The 24,188-nt window shown below is 40.5% G+C and overlaps 1 protein-coding gene across 2 annotated transcripts in view; it reads left to right on the forward strand.

Moving 5' to 3' along the window:
• The window catches only part of LOC142108566 (NACHT, LRR and PYD domains-containing protein 12-like), a 154,417-nt gene that overhangs the window by 31,644 nt on the left and 98,585 nt on the right, over window positions 1-24,188 (forward strand). For both annotated transcript variants that reach the window (XM_075192331.1, XM_075192332.1), the window contains exons 7-11: window positions 825-2,529; window positions 3,213-3,299; window positions 5,593-5,763; window positions 6,994-7,164; window positions 8,445-8,615. In XM_075192331.1, coding sequence (XP_075048432.1) covers window positions 825-2,529; window positions 3,213-3,299; window positions 5,593-5,763; window positions 6,994-7,164; window positions 8,445-8,615 — 2,305 coding nt within the window. The remainder of the gene's footprint in view (window positions 1-824; window positions 2,530-3,212; window positions 3,300-5,592; window positions 5,764-6,993; window positions 7,165-8,444; window positions 8,616-24,188) is intronic.

Below are 24,188 nucleotides of genomic sequence, written 5' to 3' on the forward strand. Positions count from 1 at the left end.
GGGAGAGGGCAGAGAGGGAGGGAAGAGGACAGAGAGAGGGAGATGACACAGAGTGTGAGGGAGAGGGCAGAGAGGGAGAGGGCAGAGAGGGAGGGAAGAGGACAGAGAGAGGGAGATGACACAGAGTGTGAGGGAGAGGGCAGAGAGGAAGGGAAGAGGACAGAGAGAGGGAGATGACACAGAGTGTGAGGGAGAGGGCAGAGAGGGAGAGGGCAGAGAGGGAGGGAAGAGGACAGAGAGAGGGAGATGACACAGAGTGTGAGGAAGAGGACAGAGAGGGAGAGGACAGAGAGAGAGAGAGATGACAGAGATTGTGAGAGGGAGGTGGAGAGCAAGAGGACAGAGATTTAGAGAGAGTGGGAGATGACACAGAATGTGAGGGAGAGGACAGAGTGGGAGAAAGAGGGAGGACAGAGCAGAAATAATTATCTGCAGCAGAGAGAAACATTATGGGGCTCTGCAATGAGCAGATATCTGCAAACTGTTAATGTTGTCTAATTGCAATGACTGCAACTCTGGACAGTGCTAGGCTAATAGATGTTGTTTTGGAACAAGCAGAAACATTAAAGGATTTTACTATAATTCCTGAAGAACTATTGAGTACCTGCATGAACTGGGAGACTGTTATTGGTGGAGTATCACCTTAGAGACTGTTAGCACCAATCTCTATTGTGATTTGTACAATACTATTGTTTTCTTTTTTAGTAAAATTATCAAAACTACATCTAGTGATGGATAGCAATTAATATAATTATGGGAAATATTTTTCTTAAAAGAAACATGAATCATGAGCTTCCTCATCATGTTATTTTTATATTTATTAGATATTCAGGAAAAGCACAAGGAACATCTTCTGGAGAAAGCTCAGTATCTAGTGGAGCACAGACCCCCGAGATCTAAACAGGAAAAGCAAAGTTTCTACATTACTGAGCGTTATGTGAACATGATTGCTGTCTCCGACGATCATTTCAGACAACGTGCTCAGCACGAGCTCATAGAGACTGGGAGAAACCATGAGGATATAATGAGAAAAGAAATTCTTATGGTGGAACATATAGCTCTTAACAAGCTGTTCCGCTGGTCTCGCCAAAAACAATGTGAGCCAAGTGTAGTGATGGTGAGCGGGGTACCGGGAATAGGGAAGACCACACTGATGCAGAAGTTTGTCTATGACTGGGTGACTGGAAAACTCTACCAGAGATTTTCTTTTGTCTTCTTCTTCAAATTCCGGGAACTCAACAGACCTGATAAGATCAGCTTGGAGACTATGATCCTTCAACAATATCCATATCTTCAGGGTCAGCTTGAAAACATCTTACAGGATCCAGATAAACTGCTCTTTATATTTGATGGCTTAGATGAAAGTAATCATTCAATAGATTTCAGATCATATCATTTGTGCTCTAATCCTCAGTGGGCAGAATGCAGTAGCGTGATTGTGGTTAGTTTAGTACGAAAATCTCTGCTAAAAGGGTGTTCTGTACTAATAACCAGTCGCCCCACCAAACTGACATTAACCGATTCTGGTGCTTTCCAGCGAATAACTGAGATCATGGGATTCTTCCCTAAAGAAAGACAAATGTACTTTGACATGTTTTTCCAAAATAAAGAATTATCAGAGAAGGCGTTTCATTATGTGAGGGAGAATGACACACTTTACACTTTCTGTTACATCCCATCGTACTGCTGGATCATCTGTACAGTATTATCAATGTGCTTCAAAGCCCAACCAACAACCACTGATCAGCTGATGTCATCATTGCCCAAAACAGTGACACAACTCTTTGTGACTTTTGTTGCCAACATTCTGTCCAATCACAACCAGGATGACCATGGTGCACGACAACTGATGACATCTATTGGGTGGATGGCAGAACATGGAGTAATGAATCACATTCTTGCATTTGATGAACGAGATCTGGGATCATTCAATGTGGACACTTCCTCACATCTCACATCAAGTTTTATGATAGAAGCTGATCAACCTCCTAATGTGACCTTCTCATTCCTGCATCTCACCATCCAGGAGTTTTTGGCTGCTTTAGTCCATTATCTGGACTATTCTCCTGAGAAGTTGCAGAGTTCCATTAATAAAGCTGAGTTATATACAGATGGGCGAGCTGAAATATTTCTCAGATTTCTGTGTGGATTTTTAGATAGTTCTACCAGATCCATTTTGAAATGTTTAGGAGAGTTTCCCATTAAAGCTTTGAAAGATGTAACTAGCTGGTTACAGAAATCTCTTGTTAATATTCCAAATGAAGGAAATGTTGATATGGGGACATTTCGGAACATATTGGTCTACCTATTTGAGTCGCAGAATAGGGCTCTAGTAGAAGAATGTTTGGGGTCAAATAGAGAATTTACATTGAGCAGCGTCAGTCATCTAACACCCGTGGACTACACAGCGTTGGCTTTCGTCCTGAAATCCTGCAGAGAGACGGAAACGCTTAATGTACATCATTGTAATATTCAGAGTGAGGGCTGGGAGAGACTGGCCCCAGTTCTACACACTATCAAGCATATCAAGTAAGATCTTATAACTTATATGGGTGAAGGAATTAGTGTCACTATTGTTATGAACAGAGGTGTTTCCGTTTAAAATCAATTGTTTCAAATTATTCTATTACAGTATTTTCAGCACATATGTATTGAAATTATAACCATATTGGTACAAAAATAATCACAAAACTGAAGTTAGCAAGTGATGCAATGTGTTATGGTTCCTTAATTAGTTAAGTAAGTAATGAACATCCTCTCATGCTAAGTGTTATGTTAAAAATTGTTCAATTTGTTGTCTACCATGGATCAGTGACTTTGAGAGAGAGAGAGAGAGAGAGGAGCTAGTTGGGGCACATTTGACAGAAGCGAAGAGTAAACTGCTCTATTTGTGGAAAGTTCATCAGAGAACCTTGGTTAGATGATCACATGAGAGTTTGAGGGAAAGATATCATTATCAAGGGGAGACTAAGGGAGAACAAGATTTTGGAGCAGCTCCTGAGTTAGTGTTTCTGAAACCGGTAAAAAAACACCAGCTGACGGAATTTTTCATGGAATAAAGCTGTTGATTTTTTCCACCCACACTTCTGAGGTCTACTTAAAGGTCCAGTGAAGCTTTTCTGGTGGCTCATCAGGGCCCAACACCCTTTATGTGATGTGAGTCTCTGTATTCCCACCTGCATTATGTAATCTCTTGGTCATTTGTCTTCCAGCCTCTCCGACACTGGTCTGAATGATTCATATATTGACTTTATAGCGTCTGCATTAAACCATCACGAGTGTAGGATCCAACACCTGTGGTACGTTTTATTTTCTTTACTCTTGATTCTGTTGTCTCCATATAGTTCTAGTCTCTTCAGGGAATTGGACTGTTGAGGTCGTCTGCAACCTTATCTGTTCCCACCTCCAAGAATTTTTTGATGACATCATTCCTCAAATCACATGACAAATTACAGCTCTGATGTCATCAGATGGAACCGGAATGGTTTGCTATTGAACCGTTATAAATATATAAAGTCACGGTGAGGACCCATTAGAAGTGTTTCTCTCTTCCTCCTTGTTGGTCACTGACTATTTAAGGACCTTCTTGAGCAGCCGGACAGGAGTTCTGATCTACTGCATTGACTATTGCAATCTCCTCCTTTCTGGCCTCCACCTAACTAGACTTTCACCCCTACAATCTAACTTGAATGCATAGACTAATGTACTCTGTAAAATGTTTTTTTTACTACTGCCCCGCTCTGTCAGTCCCTACAATGGTTGTCTATATTTTACCAAATCCAATATAAAATACTTCAAATGACATACAAGGCCATAAACAACACTACACCAACATAGATGTCTTCACTTCTTTCAAAATATCTCCCAACTCGACCCCTCTACTCTGCAGAGTATACGCGTCTCTCACCCGCACTCATCAACTTTTCCCACTCTCAGGATTTTTTTAGCATCCACACTGCCCCTCTGAATGCCGTCCCATTTCAGTTTGCTTAAAAAAATCTGTGTGTGAAGGGACAAATTGTCAGACTTTTGGGAAATCAATCAACATTGATAAGCTTTTCCATCTTCCCAGCCAGTTTCCCTTGGCGCAGATTATACAACTCGTATGTAAGTTTATATTCTGGAACTTTTGTCATTTTTATTTTTAAATCTATTTTGCTGTATATTTTGTCATCTTTTAGTAATTGTTTTAATAGCCTGTAAGCATTGTACTTTTTTTGTATATTAAATCTAAAAATTTAATAATTGATGTCCTTATTGCTCTAAATGAATTCACTGCCTGTTTAGAAGAGGCTGTGTTAACCCTTTAAATATCAGTGTTGGAAGTGGTAACTCTTTTAGCTATCAGAGCGCAGAGTGTTCTCAATCGGGTAATTAAGTTATAGGCGTTCTACGGGCCTTATACGTAGATGGTGGGTAGAGGTGTGGAAGGGTGCGCCTGTATTGGGAAAGGGTCCAGTTAAAACTGTAGCCTAAGGGAGAGGTGAGAGTGAGGTTGACACTGGAATCCCATGTGTTCCCTTACGTTAAACTTCCAAGTCACAAGGGCACAGAGGGTGGTTTGTGACAGGTAAAGATTGTCAGGAGCGGTTTTCCTGGCAAAATAGAAGTGATATATTGCGTGACTGTTTGAATATATGATTAGATATTTGATCAGGGAGTTGATAGAAGCAGATGACACCCTTTATGTGGAATGCCCCCCTCGCACAGCAAGACTTTTCTTTAGCCTCCAAATCTTCTAAACTTTCACTGAATACTCAACTCCTTGGGCAAATCAAATTTGCAAACTACTCTAGTAACCTCCCTAGGCTACTCTACTTTAATGTCACCCCTCTACAGTTTCACATAAGACTTGAATGTGTTCTCTTTCTTAAAACAACCCTCAGACCAACATTGATGTGTGACTGGATTATATAGCCACACTAAGAACTTAATAACTTTGCAATCTGGGCCGGTATGCAATATGCGGCACTAAACCTTATATATCAAACTACTATTGACATACAGATTGTAAGCTTGTGAGCAAAGTCCTCTTACCTCTTTGTCTGTTAAAACCAAGACTCGTTTTATTACATCTTTATTTTATAGTTTTGTTTTTTATTGTTATTATTGCGATCACATGATCTCTTGGGAGCATTCGGATTGGCCCTCTGCCTCTTCACAACAACGGCTGTAAAACACTACACTGCATTCAGTCATCTGATAGTTTGATCCTGTTAAAGCGCCATCTAGTGGCAAATAAACTTCCATAGGGAATTAAACTCTTGGTAACACATTTAACCCGATGTGATGTGTTTGGTTGATGTACTGATGCACATTGCATGAATGAAGCTGTGACATGTTGAGTGTTACTCACGTTGTTATATGGTAGATGTCTCTGTGACATCTAATATCTTTATAGTTCACCAGGTTATGTAAGGGGCAGAATATACTGTCATGGTATATGATGTGTTAACATTTTTAGTTAAATATTAATTTTCTAAAACAACTCGACTCAGTTATTTTAGTTGAGTTTAGCAGTTTACTTTTCCTTTATATTCTAACACTAATAAGCAGTGACGCAAAACTTTGTGTTCTGATTTTCTCTTACAGTTTGAGTAACAATGGCCTGACAGACCGTTCCTGTTCTTACCTGGCTCCTGCAATAGGGAATAACCAGTCTCTGAGGAAACTTGACCTGTCGGTTAACAGTCTGGAAGGTCCTTACTTAGGCCAATTGGCCACAGCTCTGTCCTGTCCAACATGCCGGATAGAGGAGTTACTGTGAGTATAACAGAAATGAGACATGTGGGAGATTGTATTAATGTATAAAATACAGAAACTACTGGGGAGAGTACTGACATTTGTAAGCTGTTTTTGTCATTAATACTGAATAATAATCTATAGCGGAGAAAGGATGAGATCTTCTTTTAAACACCATATTCATGTCCTAAAACACATACCCTCCCGAAGTTAAAGGGATAGAAAAACAATCGTACCACTAGGGCAAGGTTTTATTCCACATACAAGGTTTTATCATCGTGGACACAGACATTGTCCATTTCCCTAATGTTACTACGCCCTTTTACATAGACACACCTTGACAATTTACTTAAAGTCTCTCCGTTCCAGTCACACTGCTATGCTGATCAGCAACATCCACTCTACGCTCTACATGCTGTGCACTGAACACACTTTTTATCAGTGAACCTCATGAGCAGCACGGTGGCTCAGTGGTTAGCACTTCTGCCTCACAGCGCTGGGGTCATGAGTTCGATTCCCGACCATGGCCTTATCTGTGTGGAGTTTGTATGTTCTCCCTGTGTTTGCGTGGGTTTCCTCCAGGTGCTCCGGTTTTCTCCCACACTCCCAAAACATACTAGTAGGTTATTTAACTGCTATTAAATTGACCCTAGTCTGTGTGTTTATATTAGGGAATTTAGACTGTGAGCTTCAATGGGGGCAGGGACTGATGTGAGTGAGTTCTCTGTACAGCGCTGCGGAATTAGTGGCGCTATATAAATAACTGATGATGATTGTATCAATGAAACTAATTGCAGCTAGATCCTGTATGGGTATCCCAGTGGTGTGTGTGGTCATGGAGTTGTGGTGGTGTTGGGCTTTTAGGTTACACTTGAAATGGCCAATGTTGTATATAAAGGATGGACTTCTTGCCCTAAATTCTGTGTCTTGTTTTGCTTACCTTGTAATGATATTCTTGAATGGGCACCATGACCATAAATATGGTTAAGTACATTATTTCTACAGTTACATAAGCTGTTAAATGGCACATGTATACTCAAACCATGTAAAATGTGAATGATCGAATATGTCTCGAGTCTGAATCAGATAATTTATGGTGCAGAATATGGTGACTTACAACAGCTAATTATGCACTAGCCTTCTAAAGCTAATCGACCAGTCTTCTTGTCTTGTACAGAGCTTTTTCGAATAGTCTCAAGGGGCAACAAACAAAAATAAAAACCCCAACAATATTTTTTATTTATCTTACAGTTTGAATGCCAATATGCTGACAGACAAGTCTTCCTCCCCGCTGGCATCTGTAATAACGAACAACCAGTCCCTGAGGATACTTAACTTGTCTCATAACAATCTGGAAGGTCCTCATTTCCTTGAGTTGGTGACAGCTCTGTCCAGGCCAACATGCCGGATAGAGGAATTACTGTGAGTATAACGGATCTGAATGGATTGTCAGGATACTGGGTATATCTTCATTGTCAGCTGGTTTGCCAGTAGGCAGCCTTACGTGCCAACTGAGCGTTCTGAGTTCCTACATGACAATGACTGCCAGGGAGCAGATACTATACAGAGTGCAGCAATGTTTTACTCTGTCAGTCTCAGATGACACCCAGGGAGCTGGTGTTGGGGATAATGGCATCCAAATGGTCACCGTTTCGTCTTCATGACTGTGGTGCTGCCAGGGCGAGCATGGGAAGAGTCAAAGTAATTGCTCTTACTGATCTTCCAGCAGGACAGCAGCGAGAGGAAACATTGGGGGTTGTCTGATATGACTGTCATGTCTCCTACCCTCCCTCCAGTCCTTAGAACAGAACAGATCTATAACACAGGTCACAGAGACTATGTAGGTGGGGAACATTATTTTATGAATCATCTATGTTCTAACCATACTCCCAAGTGTTCCAATTTTGGGTGGGGCTTTCATGAAAGTGGGTGGGGATTCATCCAAACATGGGTGGATTGGGGTATAGTTTGTGTGGATCGGGAGCCAGGTCTAATTTACAAGTTTAACTCTCTAATGTGCTCTCTCATTTTAAAAATGGATATGACGCTGATCCTTTGCTCAGAAACCCTACTACCGATGTTAATTTAACATTTCATAATGGCTACTGGGCTCAACTGCATCACCCTTATGCACCTGAGTCAGTACGAGTAACGGTATTAAATTTAGTCCATGACTCCAAACCTGCTGGACATTTAGCAAGACATAAGACTTGTTAGCACGTTTCTTCTGGTGGGCAAATTTTAAAAGAGCTGTTTAATGGTACGTTTCATCATGTCTGACATGTGTCCGAAACAAGGCTACACGCAATTCACCACTGGGTTTACTCCAACCTCTTCCTATTCCATCTCTGGTGCCAAGCCTTTGGTGTGCTTCACATCCACCCACCATGGTGAGTGTGGACAGAGCTCCCAACTTCCCGCGAGTTGGAACAAACGGTCCAACCCACAGGACAGTCCCCTCAAATTGGAACTGTCTTGACGAAATCGGGACTGTTGGGAGGTATGAAAAAATCCTCTGTCACAAAATGTTCGGTTTGGAGTGGAACTGGCATCACCGTGGGAGTTGCGTTAGTCGACTGGCCGTGTATTGTTTCTACATTTACTCAGAATTAGGTAATTTATGCTGCAGAATATGGTGAATTATTTATGCGCAAATCAAAAGTGGAGACAAACAATCTCTTTATTCTGATTTTCTCTTACAGTTTGAGTTACTGTAAGCTGACGGACAGTTCCTGCTCTATGCTGACATTTGCAATAAAAGATAACCAGTCTCTGAGGAAACTTAACCTGTCTGGTAACAACCTGGAAGGTCCTCACTTCTGTGACTTGGTGACAGCTCTGTCCAGTCCAACATGCCGGATAGAGGAATTACAGTGAGTACAACAGATTTATACAGGAATGAGACACGTAGGAGATCAATGTATGAGATACACAGAGAGTACTGGTGAGGTGTCTGACATGTGTGACCACTATTTAAGTTATACGTTATTTTTTCTCTTTAATTCTGCATTATATTTTTTTTACACTTGCACTCGTATCCATTGGTGGGGGGTACCACACCGTGGCTTTCACACCCCTCCCTAATGAATAGCCAGCGTCTGTCCCACTTTCATAATTTGTGCCAACCCCATTCTAATTAGCTCATAGTGAATTTTCATAGGGGAATTGAGCCCACAAACAATATGCGCCTCAAGGCAAAATAGCGCTGGAGCAATGGAGGTTAACTATTAAGATTTTGGTACTCTTAAGTCTCAGCAAGCTCTGGCATCTAGTAACTGCTTGAGCTTGCTGGAGCTTCTATAACTAGAAGCATCATCGTGCCCTAGCCAGGACCTTCTGGAATATGTAATCCACAAATCTACCTTATAGAAAAACCCAACACAAACACGGACTTTCAAAGAAGTTAAATTAAAATTCAAAAACTCCCCCCAAACCATTTTAGACCCAGGAATCTTCACCCTGAAGTAGTCCATAGGGTATCGCAAATAATCAAAAGGGTAATTCCTAAAAAATGTCAAGATATCTATATGTACATATACATATATTATAAATTCATGTTTACTCACAATCTGCTGTCTCCCAGAGGTTGGTATCGATATTTTGGGGACGTGTAAGATCGTCCATGATGCCAGCTGGAGACCACAGTGGTTGCTTTCAGCTTACTGTCCCACCCTGGTTCAACATGTGAGTAAGAAGAAAGATCTTATACGGTGCCTTGGAGGTTCAAGGGGGTTCTCAACTGAAGTTACTGAATCACTGAAAGGCTCTCTGCGACATCCCACTGCTGCCACCAAAATGATAAGGAAATTGAATGTTCAGCTATCGATTATGCTTCGTCCATTTATTACAATAGAGCTAGCCATCAGTTTAGATGGCACAGTTAAAGAGAAACATATATGTCATCTGCTCATGTACCATGTAAGGAACAAACAATGCACTGTCCAATTTTAACACAGTTGAAGAGGGGGAGGGGTTGTAGTGCTAAGAAAAGATGTCTCTCCCTCAGAAAGTTACATCACACACAGACACCAAAAAAGGGGATTCCACACCGTTGCATACTATCATTAACCCTTTGCTTTCTCATAATAAAATGAAAAGGGATAAAACCATAACAGATAAATGCAACATGGAACTGAATGGATCTACCCAAGGGGAGTGTGTTCTTCCATGTATGATGCATGCATACGCCAATATTTTGCAGCACAATATTAATAGTATTTTTTTTTTCTTTACCTGAGTGCAGTGTTATGCTATGCACTTATAGACGGACGTAGGTCCGGTTCTTAAGAACAAAATATGCTTTTGCACCACACTGTGCAGTACAAAGATTTATGTCTTTGAGTAGAGCCAGGTATTCCCACAACACCGTGCTGTGAATTTGATCATCAGGCTTGGAGTGGGCGCCTCTTGCGGGGATAACATTAGCGAGTAAAGACTTTGAGTTATGACAATGGCGCACTTCACCTATTACTTTATGGTCCTTGTATCTTTCTGCTGCGTGCAATGTTTTTATCTCCTATCTTGCAGTCTATGGGAGACTCGGTTGACAGATGAACACTCTCTGCTATTGTTATCGCTGAGTAACAATACAAACCTGACCTATCTGGATTTGAGTCGCAATGATTTCCAGGACCGTGGCCGCAACGTCATCATTGAGCTTATACAGACATCTACCAGCCTTAAAGAGATCAGGTAGATAGAACGTACCATATGCTTAGTTATAAAGGGAGAGTAATGTGTGTTATACCCATGAATGAATGATTGAAAGTTTGTTGGGAAAAGGACTCATCGGGATAAATGTATTAGATGTTGGGCAGGCTTTATTAGTGATCTTATCTGCCGTTTTTTTGCTTATCTTAAGCAAATCCACTCTGTGCATGCTTAGAAAAGGGAGATAAGAAGGAAAATCCACTGCGTAAGTGAAGAATTTCTTAAGTTAAGATGAAAATCCATCTTACAGAAAGTAATTTTATTGCAATTATTTTCCAATTTTTTGGCAAAGCAGAATCAATGTTAGAACTGATTTGCCAAAGACGAATCTGAAACTTGTCAGAAATCCCAAATCGCCTGTTTCTGGCAGCGAGTAAATTACACCGTGTAAAGAAGCTCATTTAACCACAGTTATAGAGGTGGCGTGTTTATATTCTGCCTGTGATGAGTTTACGTGTGGTCAATGATAATTCCAAACTCATTTCTTTCCAACTTGTAGATTTAATAACCTCAGGTGGACAAAGGAACAGAAAGAGGACCTGATGGAAATGGAAAGACCAGACCTGAAGATATTACAGGAACTTCATAGTGAGACGTCACATACAGTCACTGGACTGTAGTATAGAGGAAAGAGAGAGGCTGAATTTCAGACTCTTAGTTCTTTAGCTTAAACCATGTTACATTATTGATGAGCAACAATCTTCAGGACTGTAAAATATGAAGTCCTGGACATAGTTGTTTTTTTTAAATGTATTTTTATTTATATATATATATATATTTATTTAGAACAATTTTATAAAACAAGTTTTACACAGAAGCTTGGTATACTATTTTTGCAATAATATATATTTTTAACGAGGAAAAGGCTTCATAGTATAAAAACATATAAAATGGCTTGCTCATGAGAAAAGACAGCAGGCTTCAGCTAAACCTGTCTGAATTGCATTAAGGACGGAAAATTTGCAGTGTACATCTGCTGTTAGATTGTGTAGTGCTGTAGGACCACATGTCTCATCATCCCAGTTACCACTCTGTCCACCACAGCAGTTTAATTATCCCCAGTAGTCTGGTATATAATACAGCCCCAACTGTCCAGTATATAATACAGCCCCAACTGTCCAGTATATAATACAGCCCCAACTGTCCAGTATATAATACAGCCCCAACTGTCCAGTATATAATACAGCCCCAACTGTTCAGTATATAATACAGCCCGAACTGTCCAGTATATAACACAGCCCCAACTGTCCAGTATATAATACAGCCCCAACTGTCCAGTATATAATACAGCCCCAATTGTCCAGTATATATCACAGCCCCAATAGTTGAGTATATAACACAGCCCCAACTGTCCAGTATATAGCACAGCCCCAATAGTTGAGTATATAACACAGCCCCAACTGTCCAGTATATAATACAGCCCCAACTGTCCAGTATATAACACAGCCCCAACTGTCCAGTATATAATACAGCCCCAACTGTCCAGTATATAATACAGCCCCAACTGTCCAGTATATAATACAGCCTCAACTGTCCAGTATATAATACAGCCCCAACTGTCCAGTATATAATACAGCCCCAACTGTCCAGTATGTAACACAGCCCCAATGGACCAGTATATAACACAGCCCCAATAGTTGAGTATATAATACAGCCCCAACTGTCCAGTATATAATACAGCCCCAACTGTCCAGTATATAATACAGCCCCAATGCACCAGTATATAATACAGTCTCAATTGTTCAGTATATATTATAGTGCGGTGGGACTACGTGTCTCTCCATCCTAGTTACCACTCTGTCCACCATAGCAGTTTAATTAAATTGTGAGTTCAAGGCCCGTAAGAGCTGTTATAACCCCCCCCCCCCCTATATGCCTGTGTCATACTCTGTTACCATTTCTTCAGATCTAAATTGAAATCCTACTTTACTCATCATTAGCACTTTTGAAAAGAATCATGAGTGCAATTATTGTACCTTATATGTGATCAGCATTTTAGTTATCCCATAGTCTTTGTATATCTCAAACTACCTAATTAGATTGCAAGCTTTTCTGAGCAGGGGCATCTTTCTTATTGTAATCTGCTCTTTGAAGTTACTGTCGCATCTGGTTTGTTTACCATCTATCTGAGGTTCTGAGTATATTTTGTTTTGTGCTGCCATATTAAGAAATCTATACATATATACATGCCGCTGTTCTTTGATAAATGGAAAAACAACATCTGCATATGAAGGAGGCATTGGTCCTGTAAAGCCCTTGGACAGATACTCAGCACGCATTTAATCCATCTGTGGTTTGGATAGAGGGCCTTACTTCTAGGAGACAAACCTCAAGTTACTTCATAACAAGTCAATGGATCAGAGATATAGCCTATGATGGAAAAGGACCTTTAAGCCTCCATTATTTATATATACAAACAAAAACCAGCAGCTATACATGAAGAAGACCATGACAGGACATCAGATTAACAAAATTACATTTTTATTCAACGTACAACCAATGGACAAGGAGATACACAGTTCACTTATATGGTTCCCTGACACCTTTTTCTCCAATAAAGTTATAATTGCAGGAGAAATATTAAAGAATGATGTCGCCCTTGCTAGATAGTATGTCTCACAAGGCTACAAAGTGGCCATCCCAGAAAATACTGTTACAACAACAAGCCCATATAAAACGTAGGCAAATTCATGGACATGATAATCTTTTAATTACGCTCAGTGGCCACCTGCTCATTAATGCAAATATCTAATCAGTCTATCATGTGGCAGCAACTTTGTGTATAAATGCATGCAGACACGGTCAAGAGGTTCAGTTGTTGTTCAGACTAAACTCCAGAATGGTGAAGAAATGTGATCTAAGTGACTTTGGAATGATAAACTGCGTAGTGTTGATGTCTCCTGTTTCATTCACCCAACCTCCTTTGTATGTTCATGTTACATTACTATGTTGCTACCATAAAATAACCACATGGACACAAATTTAAATTAAATTTGGCAAAAGGTCACAGTTTTATTAAAACATAAGTATCAACATATGGTGGCAGCCAGAGTAAACTGGTCAACTGAAACTAATTGCAAAACCAAGCAGTGTAAGGTCAAGTTGCCATTACGTCACTGCTCCTAGGATATAATCATTTACGATTGGCCCGGTGCGAAATCTGGCATCAGAGTGACTACTCCCTTTCTGGACTCGACAATGACGTGCCCACACAAAGCAGGTCAAGGGATCCTCCACACAAAAGGAACAATAGTCAGGTTGCTTCGAAAGGGGTAGGGACCTGGCCGATCGGCGTTAGCACCATACTCTGTGACAGGGAAAAAATATGGCTAACAGTACACTAATGCAAGACAATCCTCAAGAAGCAGGGTGGGAGGTAAGTATGCAGGAAACAAGAGACCCAGCATCAACTGGAGGAAAATATATAGGTATGCTTAGGACCCTCCTTGTGGATCTTGTTAGCTAATTTTGCTGGATACTTAACCCCGTACACACACATGATTTTAAGTGCATTTGGCTTATAGCCTGTCTTGTTATTATTGGTGACAGACGGGATGGTTTGAGTTTCTCCCGAGATTTTTATGCACAACAGTCTCGGAGAAAAATGCGCAAAGCAAACAACATCCAGTGAGCGCCTCTTCAATGGGAGAAAACAGCTTGTTAATGAGATAGGTCAGAGGAGTAACTCAAATAACCAATAAGAGCATCTCTGAATAATCAGAACGTCAAACCTTGAAGTGGATAGGCTATAAGAGCAGAATATCACACAGAGTTCCACTCCAGTCAGCTAAGAACAGAAAACTGAGGCTACAGTTGGCACAGGCTCATCATCATCATCACCATTTATTTATATAGCGCCACTGATTCAGTGCTGTACAGAGAACTTATTCACATCAGTCCCTGCCCCATTGGAGCTTACAGCCTAAATTCCCTAATATACAGACAGAAACTAGAGTCAATTTTTTAATAGCAGCCAATTAACCTTCTAGTATGTTTTTGAATTGTGGGAGAAAACCAGAGCACCCGGAGGAAACCCACGCAAACATACAAGCTCCACACAGATAAGGCCATGGTCGGTATTCGAACTCCTGACCCCAGTGCTGTGAGGCAGAAGTGAGCCACCGTGCTGCTCTATAATAAAATATGTTTAAATACTGACATTGTTGTCAAATTTAGTCTGTAACCACTTAGCCACAATAACAACATTCCCATTTTTCAAATACAATCATTAACAGCATGAAGCATTGTTAGTGCTTATGACATTCACAAACATACTGTCAATAGTCATGAATAACAATATAATAGGTGTTTCTCCTAGTTTACAAATTTAAAACTCTGCATGTTCAACATGGTCTGATGCCGCGAGGAGATTGCACAGACGTTTTGCACTTTTCATACATTTTCTTGTTTAAACATTCGCAAATGAACTAACAATACCGGTATCTGAGTATTTTACCTATAACACATTATAAATCTGGGTGAATAAACCATCAATATTCAACGAGAATAACACAGCATAATACTGTCAGTAATTTCATTTCCTTTGCAAACATGCAATCTCTAAAGAGCGTTTTAACAATATGATTCAATGCACTTTTAAAGATTTCACTGTTTAAGACATGAAAATCGGTATTCAGCTACCCACCCAGCATTGTGTGGTCTACTTACGTGTTACACAAACAGTTTCCTTTCCATCTGGAGAGAGTGCAATAATACTCCAGGGGGTATATTTACTAAGCTGTGGGTTTGAAAAAGCAGAGACCTTGCCGATAGCAACCAATCAGATTCTAACTATCATTTATTTATTAAATTTTACAAAATGACAGCTAGAATGTGATTGGTTGCTATAGGCAACATCTCCACTTCTTCAAACCCACGGTTTAGTAAATATACCCACAGATCTCCATGATAGTTTGTGTTTTGACATCATGCATTATACATATCCAGTTACCTTTCATTTTCTTAAACCTGAATAAACACCCTTTTACAAGCAGAACTTTGATCAAAAATGTGGACAACAGTTGTTGTTTAGCAATTCTTGTGCGGCATTTGATGTTTTTATAGCCGATTTATATGTTTCCCTGACCTGTAATAAAGTTTAATGAGAGCACACACAGGAATGGAGTCTGTCCTCCTAGTATCTGGTTAACTCTGAACTGTAGCGCCCTACACTGAACAATCCACAAACAACCAGTGTATTTAATCCTGCATTACCAAGAACGAAGAAGAATAGATTTCATGTACTAAAGGATATTCATCAATATAAAAATCATTGGTCAGTTACTGCCAATATCATAAAAATATTGGCTATTTCCATAAATTAATCAATATATTTATTACTAATTGAGTCCATCTTTCTTTCTCTAATATAGAATACCTGAATTCTCAGTTTTCATTACTATAGCAACAATAATGGGATAACAACAACAACAATCTAGGTAGTCACATCACCTGGACTACTGCACAGCTATTCTAAGACTGGTACACACTAGAGAATTTTCCAACCGAAATGTTACCTACAACGACTTTACCTTCGACTGAATGTCCGATCACTCGGACGATTAATACGTACACACTAGTCACGTTATAGACGACTAACGAAAGACCGACTGTCCGGGCGTGACCTTTAACAGCAATATTGTTGTGATCAAAGATCAGAATTTTGTACACACTGAAACAACATATGAGGTCCATCAAACAATATCCCCAAGAAATTTAAATAAAGGGCGGAGCATGTTCAATAGTAACCACCCCAAACCTCATAAAAAGGTAAGGTAACACGTTTTCTTCATACATTCGTTAGCACGTGTACAGTGTACATTCGTTCGCAACTTCACATCAACACATTTTATTACTAATATGGATACTGTTGAAGAACAACAATCAACTTCTCTTTTTCCGCTCGCTGGGGAAAGAAGACTACAAGTACAGACCCGAAGGGAAAGAAGGAGAAAGCATAGATCTTGTTAGGACAAAGAGTGGTTCAAGAGGAGAGACTCAATCTCTCATATGCCCCTGCTACAGGAGATACGGGACAACAACCCCGATGACTTCAGGAATTTCCTGAGAATGAATGAACCCACATTCCAGGAACTGCTCCAACTAGCCACCCCCATCATCTATTGCTTTACACCTGCTATTGCTTTACCGCTAGAAGCACCTAATTACCAAATGAGTGACTAGGGACATCGCACCACGTGGGACAGGTACAGGCATCAGAAATTAACATACACACGTCCCCAAAGCAGTTGCAGCTCGAGGAACTATCGGCAGTTGCTCGTAGATCGATCGGAAACTTATACACACTACATGATCGTTAGGTGGATTGGTTGGAAAGTGTTAAACAGTGCGACCAACCAAATGAGCCGACAATCAACACTTTGGAACGACTTTCGACCATTGTGTCACTATAAACACTAACTCGACTTCCGACCGAACAGTCGTATGTCGGCTGATTTGCCCGATTATTGGACGAAAATTTGTGTGTACCCAGCCTTACTCTGCAATCAGCCCTTCAGTGAAAAGGTCAAGTCAATCAGAACATTTAACTCACCTGTTTGTAACTTTTATAAAGTCCCTCAGTTCTACAGCACCTTTGTAGTAGCATTAGTGCATATGTGCATCATTTTATGGTATTTGACTTGTACTATTGAACAATGGCAGATTATCCTTATAGGAACACCCACTAATATAAACATACCATCACGCTATTCATACCATAACATCAGATATTTACAGACCTACATCTGATAACATATTAACCATACTTGCCTACTTTTACAATCTGCTTTCCGGGAAGTCCAGGGGCAGGTGGGCGTGTGAGGGCGAGGCTCGGACAATTGTGTCACTAAGCTCCGCCCCTTAAGTGATCATCACCTTTTTGCCCTATACCAACAGGGGCGGGGCATGATGACGCGTGAATTGCGTCACTAAGCCCCGCCCTCTTCATGTAACTTTTCAAACTGCCTGGGACCCGGGAGGTTGCCCTGCTCTCACGGGAGTCTGGGAGGACTCCCAGAAATTCGGGACTCTCCCGGACATTCCGGGAGTGTAGGCAACTATGATATTAACATAATATCCACAGAAGGCCTAAAAAAGTCAATAGAGTGCATAATTACTATTTTTCTATTTATACCTGAGGGAGGGAAACCCTGTATTATTGCAGCTCTTGCAAAAGCAGAGCGCAGTCCCCTTTTTTTGTTCCATGTTTCCTTTATTACAGATATATTGTTTAATTTGCCATCTTCCTAAATTACTCATTCACAGATAATTTACGTTTTCTAAACTTTATTAACAAAAAGAGGATTTTTGTACGCTGGTGTTGTCAATTAGACCTAGAAACACCATCCTCGAGACATTGAACCAGGTTGGATGTTTCATTTCCCTTCATGGGATTCCAGTACCTGAGCTGTCCTGTGCAGCTGAATCAGTAGCAATGGGGCCTACTCAGTCTTGAGAGGTAGATTGTTCAGATAAGGCACAATGGTGATTTCCTTAGATCTCAACAGGGAGCCATAACTGCCATGACCTTCATGAAGACTCATGTTGCAATGGCCAGAATGAACAGAAGGACTCTTAAATGGAGGTAAGAGTTCTGTACCGTAAATCTGAGTAAGCAGTAGGCCCTTTCCAGTTCGGAAAATGAAGATATGAGTCCTTGATGTTTATGGATTCTTAGAATTTATTTCAATCCATGCCTTCGAGAGACAGCTGCTTTGCCTTTTCATTGAGAAGAAAGCAAATCTCTTTGACAGAGGCCCCAGAAGGTCTGGGAAGTATCCCCTTTCCCTAATGCCTGTTACCCAAGGATATGAACATGAGGCTTTCTACACATCTCGGGAAAAAAAGACGAGATTCCACCACATCCTGAGCTGGGCAGGGAGAGCTCCTGTCAAGTGGTCTGTTTCTCAGAGGACTTAGGTCCTGGTCGCTTGGCCACCCAAACCTGCTTCCCCCTTTTCTGTCCCCCGATTGCTGAAAATGGCTAATCCCTGAAAGAAAAGGATTTCAGAAAAAAGGAGGCAGAAAAAAATGGAACCTCGACCCCATAAACTTGGGCAGTATTGTCCAGGAGAAAAGGACTCTTTCCTCCAGTAACCTGGTAGATAGTTTTGTCAAGTCCAAAAATAACTGAATATTCAAACGGAAGGTCTTCCAAAGGTTACTTGGACTCAATATCCATGCCCTTTCCAATGCTTTGGCCAACGCTTGTTCAATTTTGGTCTCTTAGACTTGGACAAGGTTGACCTTGAGAAAAGGGCTCTTTCCTTCATTAGCCCACACTGGTTGAACCTGGGTCATAGGCACAGAACCTCTTACTACCTGAGAGACCATCTCCAGAAGGGAATGTCTGATCCAAGCATAGCAGCAGAAAGAGGTAAAGACATATTTAGTCTCATCTCTCTAGGAGGCGCAGCAACTTTTGTTAACTCAGCAATGGAATAAGTCAGGGATCTCGCCCAGACAGGTTCCGCCATTTCAGGTGGGTTACCATCAGACATGTGTAAGTCACGGTTCTCCGCTTTGCAGGCCGCACACAAAGCATCTGGATCCTACTGTCTGTTAGGCCATTCTGTTTGACACCTGGAACAGGTGCAATACATAAAAGAGCTCCTTCCTTCAGCTTTAGTCTTAGAACTGGTTCCTATTCCGCATAATATAGTGATTATACAGAATAGAGAGAACAGAATATAATATCAAATAACATATAATTAGCAATCTAGGCTTCTAGACAGCAGCAAAAGTCTTAAGAAGTTTCCCCTAGGAGAAGATTCAGCCCAGCAGCAAGAGAACTCTTGAAGCAGCCCCTAGGTACAGGGTCCGTTTCACAGATGCTTTTCCAGCAAATGATCTGTGTTGGGCTTCTCTTGCAAGGAACCCCTTGAAAGGAGAAGAAACCAGCAGCAGGGAGTAGTTTCTCCCCCCATCGTCCCAGTGCAATGGGAGCCTCCAATCCAAAGGGAAGGTCCTCAACGGTTTCCATGCCCAAAGGGGGTGACTTGGTCATAATAACTCTGGAATCACCCGGCTCCGGTGGTGATGAACATCTTTTAAAATGTCTGTGCTTTACAGCGCTGGCTAAGCGCCGGTGCAGAAATTAGTTCTGCTGCAAGAAACCCCCACCCCTCAGCTCCTGATACACCTAATTGGGGACCAGCAGAGAGAGGTGGCATGCCTGCACGCCACCACCTCCTCCAGCAACACGCACAAAGCCACAGACTCCCTCATGGGGCTGTGGAAAGAGAGGTGCTTTGATCGTAGCACTGCCTGTAACTAACAAAGTTTGCCCCCAGAGAAAAAAGTGAATAACCCCCCCCCCCCCAAAAAAAAAAATCCTAACTAGGCAGCCCCATAAAAAGCCTGCCCAACTCCGAGGGCATGTAAATTGAACTGAGAGTCACTGGACCTGTGAGAGGAGAGGAGCTTCAGTCTTCATAATTATACCCCTTCAGTGTCCAGCTCCTCAAAGTAGCAGATAGGATGGAGGAGACAAAGCTGGCTAAGCCCTGTCATGTTACTTATTACTTTTTATCAATGATTTACTAGCAGCCATTGCACATTACAGGTCTAGCAACATTTTTCTCCTATCATTTCCTTATGATAAAATCATGGGTAAAAATGAACTGTAACCTGGGTGTTATTGTGTCACTAGTTGTGTGACTTGATCTGTATTTGGACCCTAGATATTATGTGAACAACGGGATGAATGTCTTCAAACCAGAACAAGGTAATTCGAATATGTTTAATTCTTTATTTAACTCACATTTGTATCACACATTACTGTTTTTACTTGCTCTACCTCTAATTACTTAGAAGTTCAGTAGGATTTGTAAATAGAGAAAACAATAGAGAGACAAGTGATTAGACAGCAGATCCTTCAAACACACGTTTCAAAAGACTCGCTCGCTGCCTTACATAGCACATTGGTGCAGCTAAAATACTGTGAAAATATAGCACTAGGAAAGTATAATTATTATGTCTTTATAGATAAAGGTTGTGTCTTACAGTCTGCAATGCATTGTCACAGTCATTCAGCTTTCTTCAGATTATTACTCTCTATCGTGTAATTAATTTTAATTCTTACAGACTAAAGTTGACAACAATGTCAGTATTTAAACATAATTTATTATAGAGCAGCATGGTGGCTTAGTGGTTAGCACTTCTGCCTCACAGCACTGGGGTCATGAGTTCGATTCCCGACCATGGCCTTATCTGTTTGCAGCTTGTATGTTTTCCCCATGTTTTCCCCATGTTTGCATGGGTTTCCTTCGGGTGCTCCGGTTTCCTCCCACAATTTAAAAACATGCCAGTAGGTTAATTGGCTGCTATCAAATTGACCCTAGTCTGTGTTTCTGTCTGTCTGTGTATGTTAGGGAATTTAGACTGTAAGCTCCAATGGGGCAGGGACTGATGTGAGTGCGTTCTCTGTACAGCACTGCGGAATTAGTGGCGCTATATAAATAAATGATGATGATGATGATAGAGCAGTGGTGTCAAATGTATGATTATGATATGTGGTCGGTGGCTAGACATTTATTTGGTCGACATTCAGAAAGTCAAGAACATTGGGTTGTCAATTCAAATGTCGACAGTATTATTAGGTCAACAATTGAAATGTAGACAGTATTATTAGGTCGACAATTGAAATGTAGACAGTATTATTAGGTCAACAATTTGAATGTAGACAGTATTATTAGGTTGACAATTGAAATGTAGACAGTATTATTAGGTTAACAATTTGAATGAAGATTGTATTAGTAAATCGATAATTGAAATGTAGACAGTATTATTAGGTTAACAATTTGAATGAAGATTGTATTAGTAAATCGATAATTGAAATGTAGATAGTGTTATTAGGTTGACAATTCAAATGTAGACAGTATTGTATGGTTAGTTTTAGGATTCAGGTGTTAGGGGATTAGGGTGTTAGGGGGGTAGAAAAAGGATTAGGGATATTATTGTCCACCTAATAATACTGTCAACATTTCAATTGTCGCCCTAACAATACGGTTGATGTCATTGTTGATCATGTAACTGTTGAACATATATATCACACCAGATAGCTCAGTTTTCAACCACATTGTATAGGAATGGATGCTATCAGCTTATTATCTAAGCCGGTATAGGAAGGCAGCAGCATCGTAGACCTTCATATAGAGTCTTTCATATTCAATAGACCCCTCTATTAGAAAGGCAGCACAGTGGCTCAGTGGCTCTCACAGTACTGGGGTCATGACTTATCTTTGTGGAGTTTGGATGTTCTCCCCGTGTTTGCGTGGGTTTCCTCCAGGTGCATTTCCTCCCACACTCCAAAAAGTTGGCTGACAAAATGAACCATAGCCGGTGTGTGGTAGGGAATGTAGACTGTAAGCACCAACGGGGCTTGACTAATATTCTCTGTACTCTATGAATTGGTGGCGCTATATTAATAAAGGATGAGGAGGAGTTTACAGGAGCAAAATGCATTTCCACCTTTGACTTTTGAACAAGGTATATTGGCATAATCCACTGACCCCAGAGGTTCATACACTGAGTGTATAAGTTCTAAATTACTCAATGCCCCCCCTAAATGCAATATCCTCCCCTTCCATTATTTTTTCTTGGGAAAAATAAGTGACTGTAAAGACGTAAGTAACAGAGCAGAGGTTACATCATAATCCATTCCACATGGGGCATGATGATCTGCTCTCACTTTCTGCTTATTTCCAATTGCAGTACATTAAGTGATTGATGTAAAGATATATTTTTATTTATCATGAGTTACTTAATACAGTCCGGGATACTACAACTGGAAGATAAGCAGAAAGAATGGGGGGGGGAGGTTGTGTACAGCATACAATGGTTCATGTTGAATGGTTTCGGGAAGCCGTGAAATTATTCATTGCTCCATAGACATAAACATCTTCTGACCATGTTGATATTTTAAATGGAATAATGAAAGAAAATTAAGTTGTGAGTTATAGCACGTGTGGACTATTTTCATCCCATTATGGAATAAAAGATATTGGGGCTTAAGTAGATTTGGACGCAAGTGTACGTAGGAGAAGACGAGCACAAGGAAAAGCGCATTCGCGTGCAGATCATCAGTCGGGCACATCTCAAGAGGCGTCAAGCCCAATCACAGCAGCAGAGCTTCCATCTATTCACAAAAGAAAATAATGTTTTCACAGTTAATAAACGCTAAAGTTGCATTTCCGATATAAAATGTAATTAAATCAAATACAAATGAAATAGAATTAAGAGGTGCCTTTGTTTAATAGTATAATTTCCCTTAAGCGTTATACAGATTCCAGGTTCCGCGCATCTCTTAGGTACGTGTTTTTTGGCCGTATCTGACTGATAGTGATGACTGACATGTATGCAGGCCAGAACATGTGTTTGCGAGTAAGAGAAACTATAAAAATATTTTTTTACATATTTTTTTATTAAGATTATAGTATTAATAGTTTATTATTATTATTAAAATTACATTTTATCAACATTTTTTGGGTGCATGTGTTCTAAAGTGACTTTATATTATACATGTGCGCATCCTGCACTGTGTTCTGTCTACATACAGCAAGTAACGTATAACCTGAGCGTACTTATACTCAGATTCTGTCACGATCTGCCCTCAGCCTATGCGCTACATGCTGCTTTGCATGGCAGCTCCTGCCTTTTTGTCCTATTATTGTATTGTATTGGCAGTACTTCCACTCACCAGAGGTGCTGCTATTGTGTGCATTAGGGGTTAACCTTCCTGTTCACCAATCATTCCATGCACCTGGGTGTGGTCCATTTAAACCTGTTTCCCCCAGCTCACATGGCTGGTTATTGTTGTCCCATCCTGTGATGTCCTTTCCTGTTGTCCTTACCTGATGTAATTTCCTGTTGTCCTTACCTGATTGTTTCTGGACATTCATGCTACTTTCTGCATCAGCTGGAACCTGGTATTTTTCACTGCTCCTTATTACCTGTTGTTAATACCTCTCTGCAAATAAACACAGAGTGTTTTCACCAAATTCGTGACTCCTAGCTGTACTTCTGTTTGAGATCTGTGACACAAATGGAAACGTATATTGAGATCCGCTTACACTTGAATACGGGTGGACGTGCGTGCGAGTTACATTCGATTTTCCTAAACGCACGTTTCGGTCTCACATCCAGACCTTTTTCAAGACGGATTTACATAGAACAACAGAATGCAGAATGCAGAAAGCAGATATTCTGTCTTGAAAAGATCGGGGGCCTGATTCAGTAAGGATCTTAACTTGAGAAACTTCTTATTTCAGTCTCCTGGACAAAACCATGTTACAATGCAAGGAGTGCAAATTAGTATTCTGTTTTGCACATAAGTTAAATACTGACTGTTTTTTCATGTAGCACAATGAATTAGGCCCTTGGATCTGAAACCGAAACGTCGACTACAATGTAAAGGAACTGAATTGAAAATAAAGAATAATCTATATGTTTTAAATGGTGAGTGCACCTCTCTACTTTTTGAATATGTACAAGCTACTAGTCTTTGCCCCCAACCCTTTTCATAGACATTACGCCAAATAGATTGTGGAATGGTAAAGCCAAACAGATTCTTCCAACGCAAAACCTCTATTCACGCAAATTTCCTAAATAATATCCAGAACACTATGAGGTAGAGTTATCCAACCTTCTACAATGGAAAAGTTGAGGTGTCACTCGTAGCAACCAATCAGAGTCTAGCTATCATTTATCTAGTGCATTCTAGAACATGATAGCTA

This window comes from Mixophyes fleayi, chromosome 12 (genome assembly GCF_038048845.1).
Source record: "Mixophyes fleayi isolate aMixFle1 chromosome 12, aMixFle1.hap1, whole genome shotgun sequence".
Taxonomy (NCBI): domain Eukaryota; kingdom Metazoa; phylum Chordata; class Amphibia; order Anura; family Limnodynastidae; genus Mixophyes; species Mixophyes fleayi.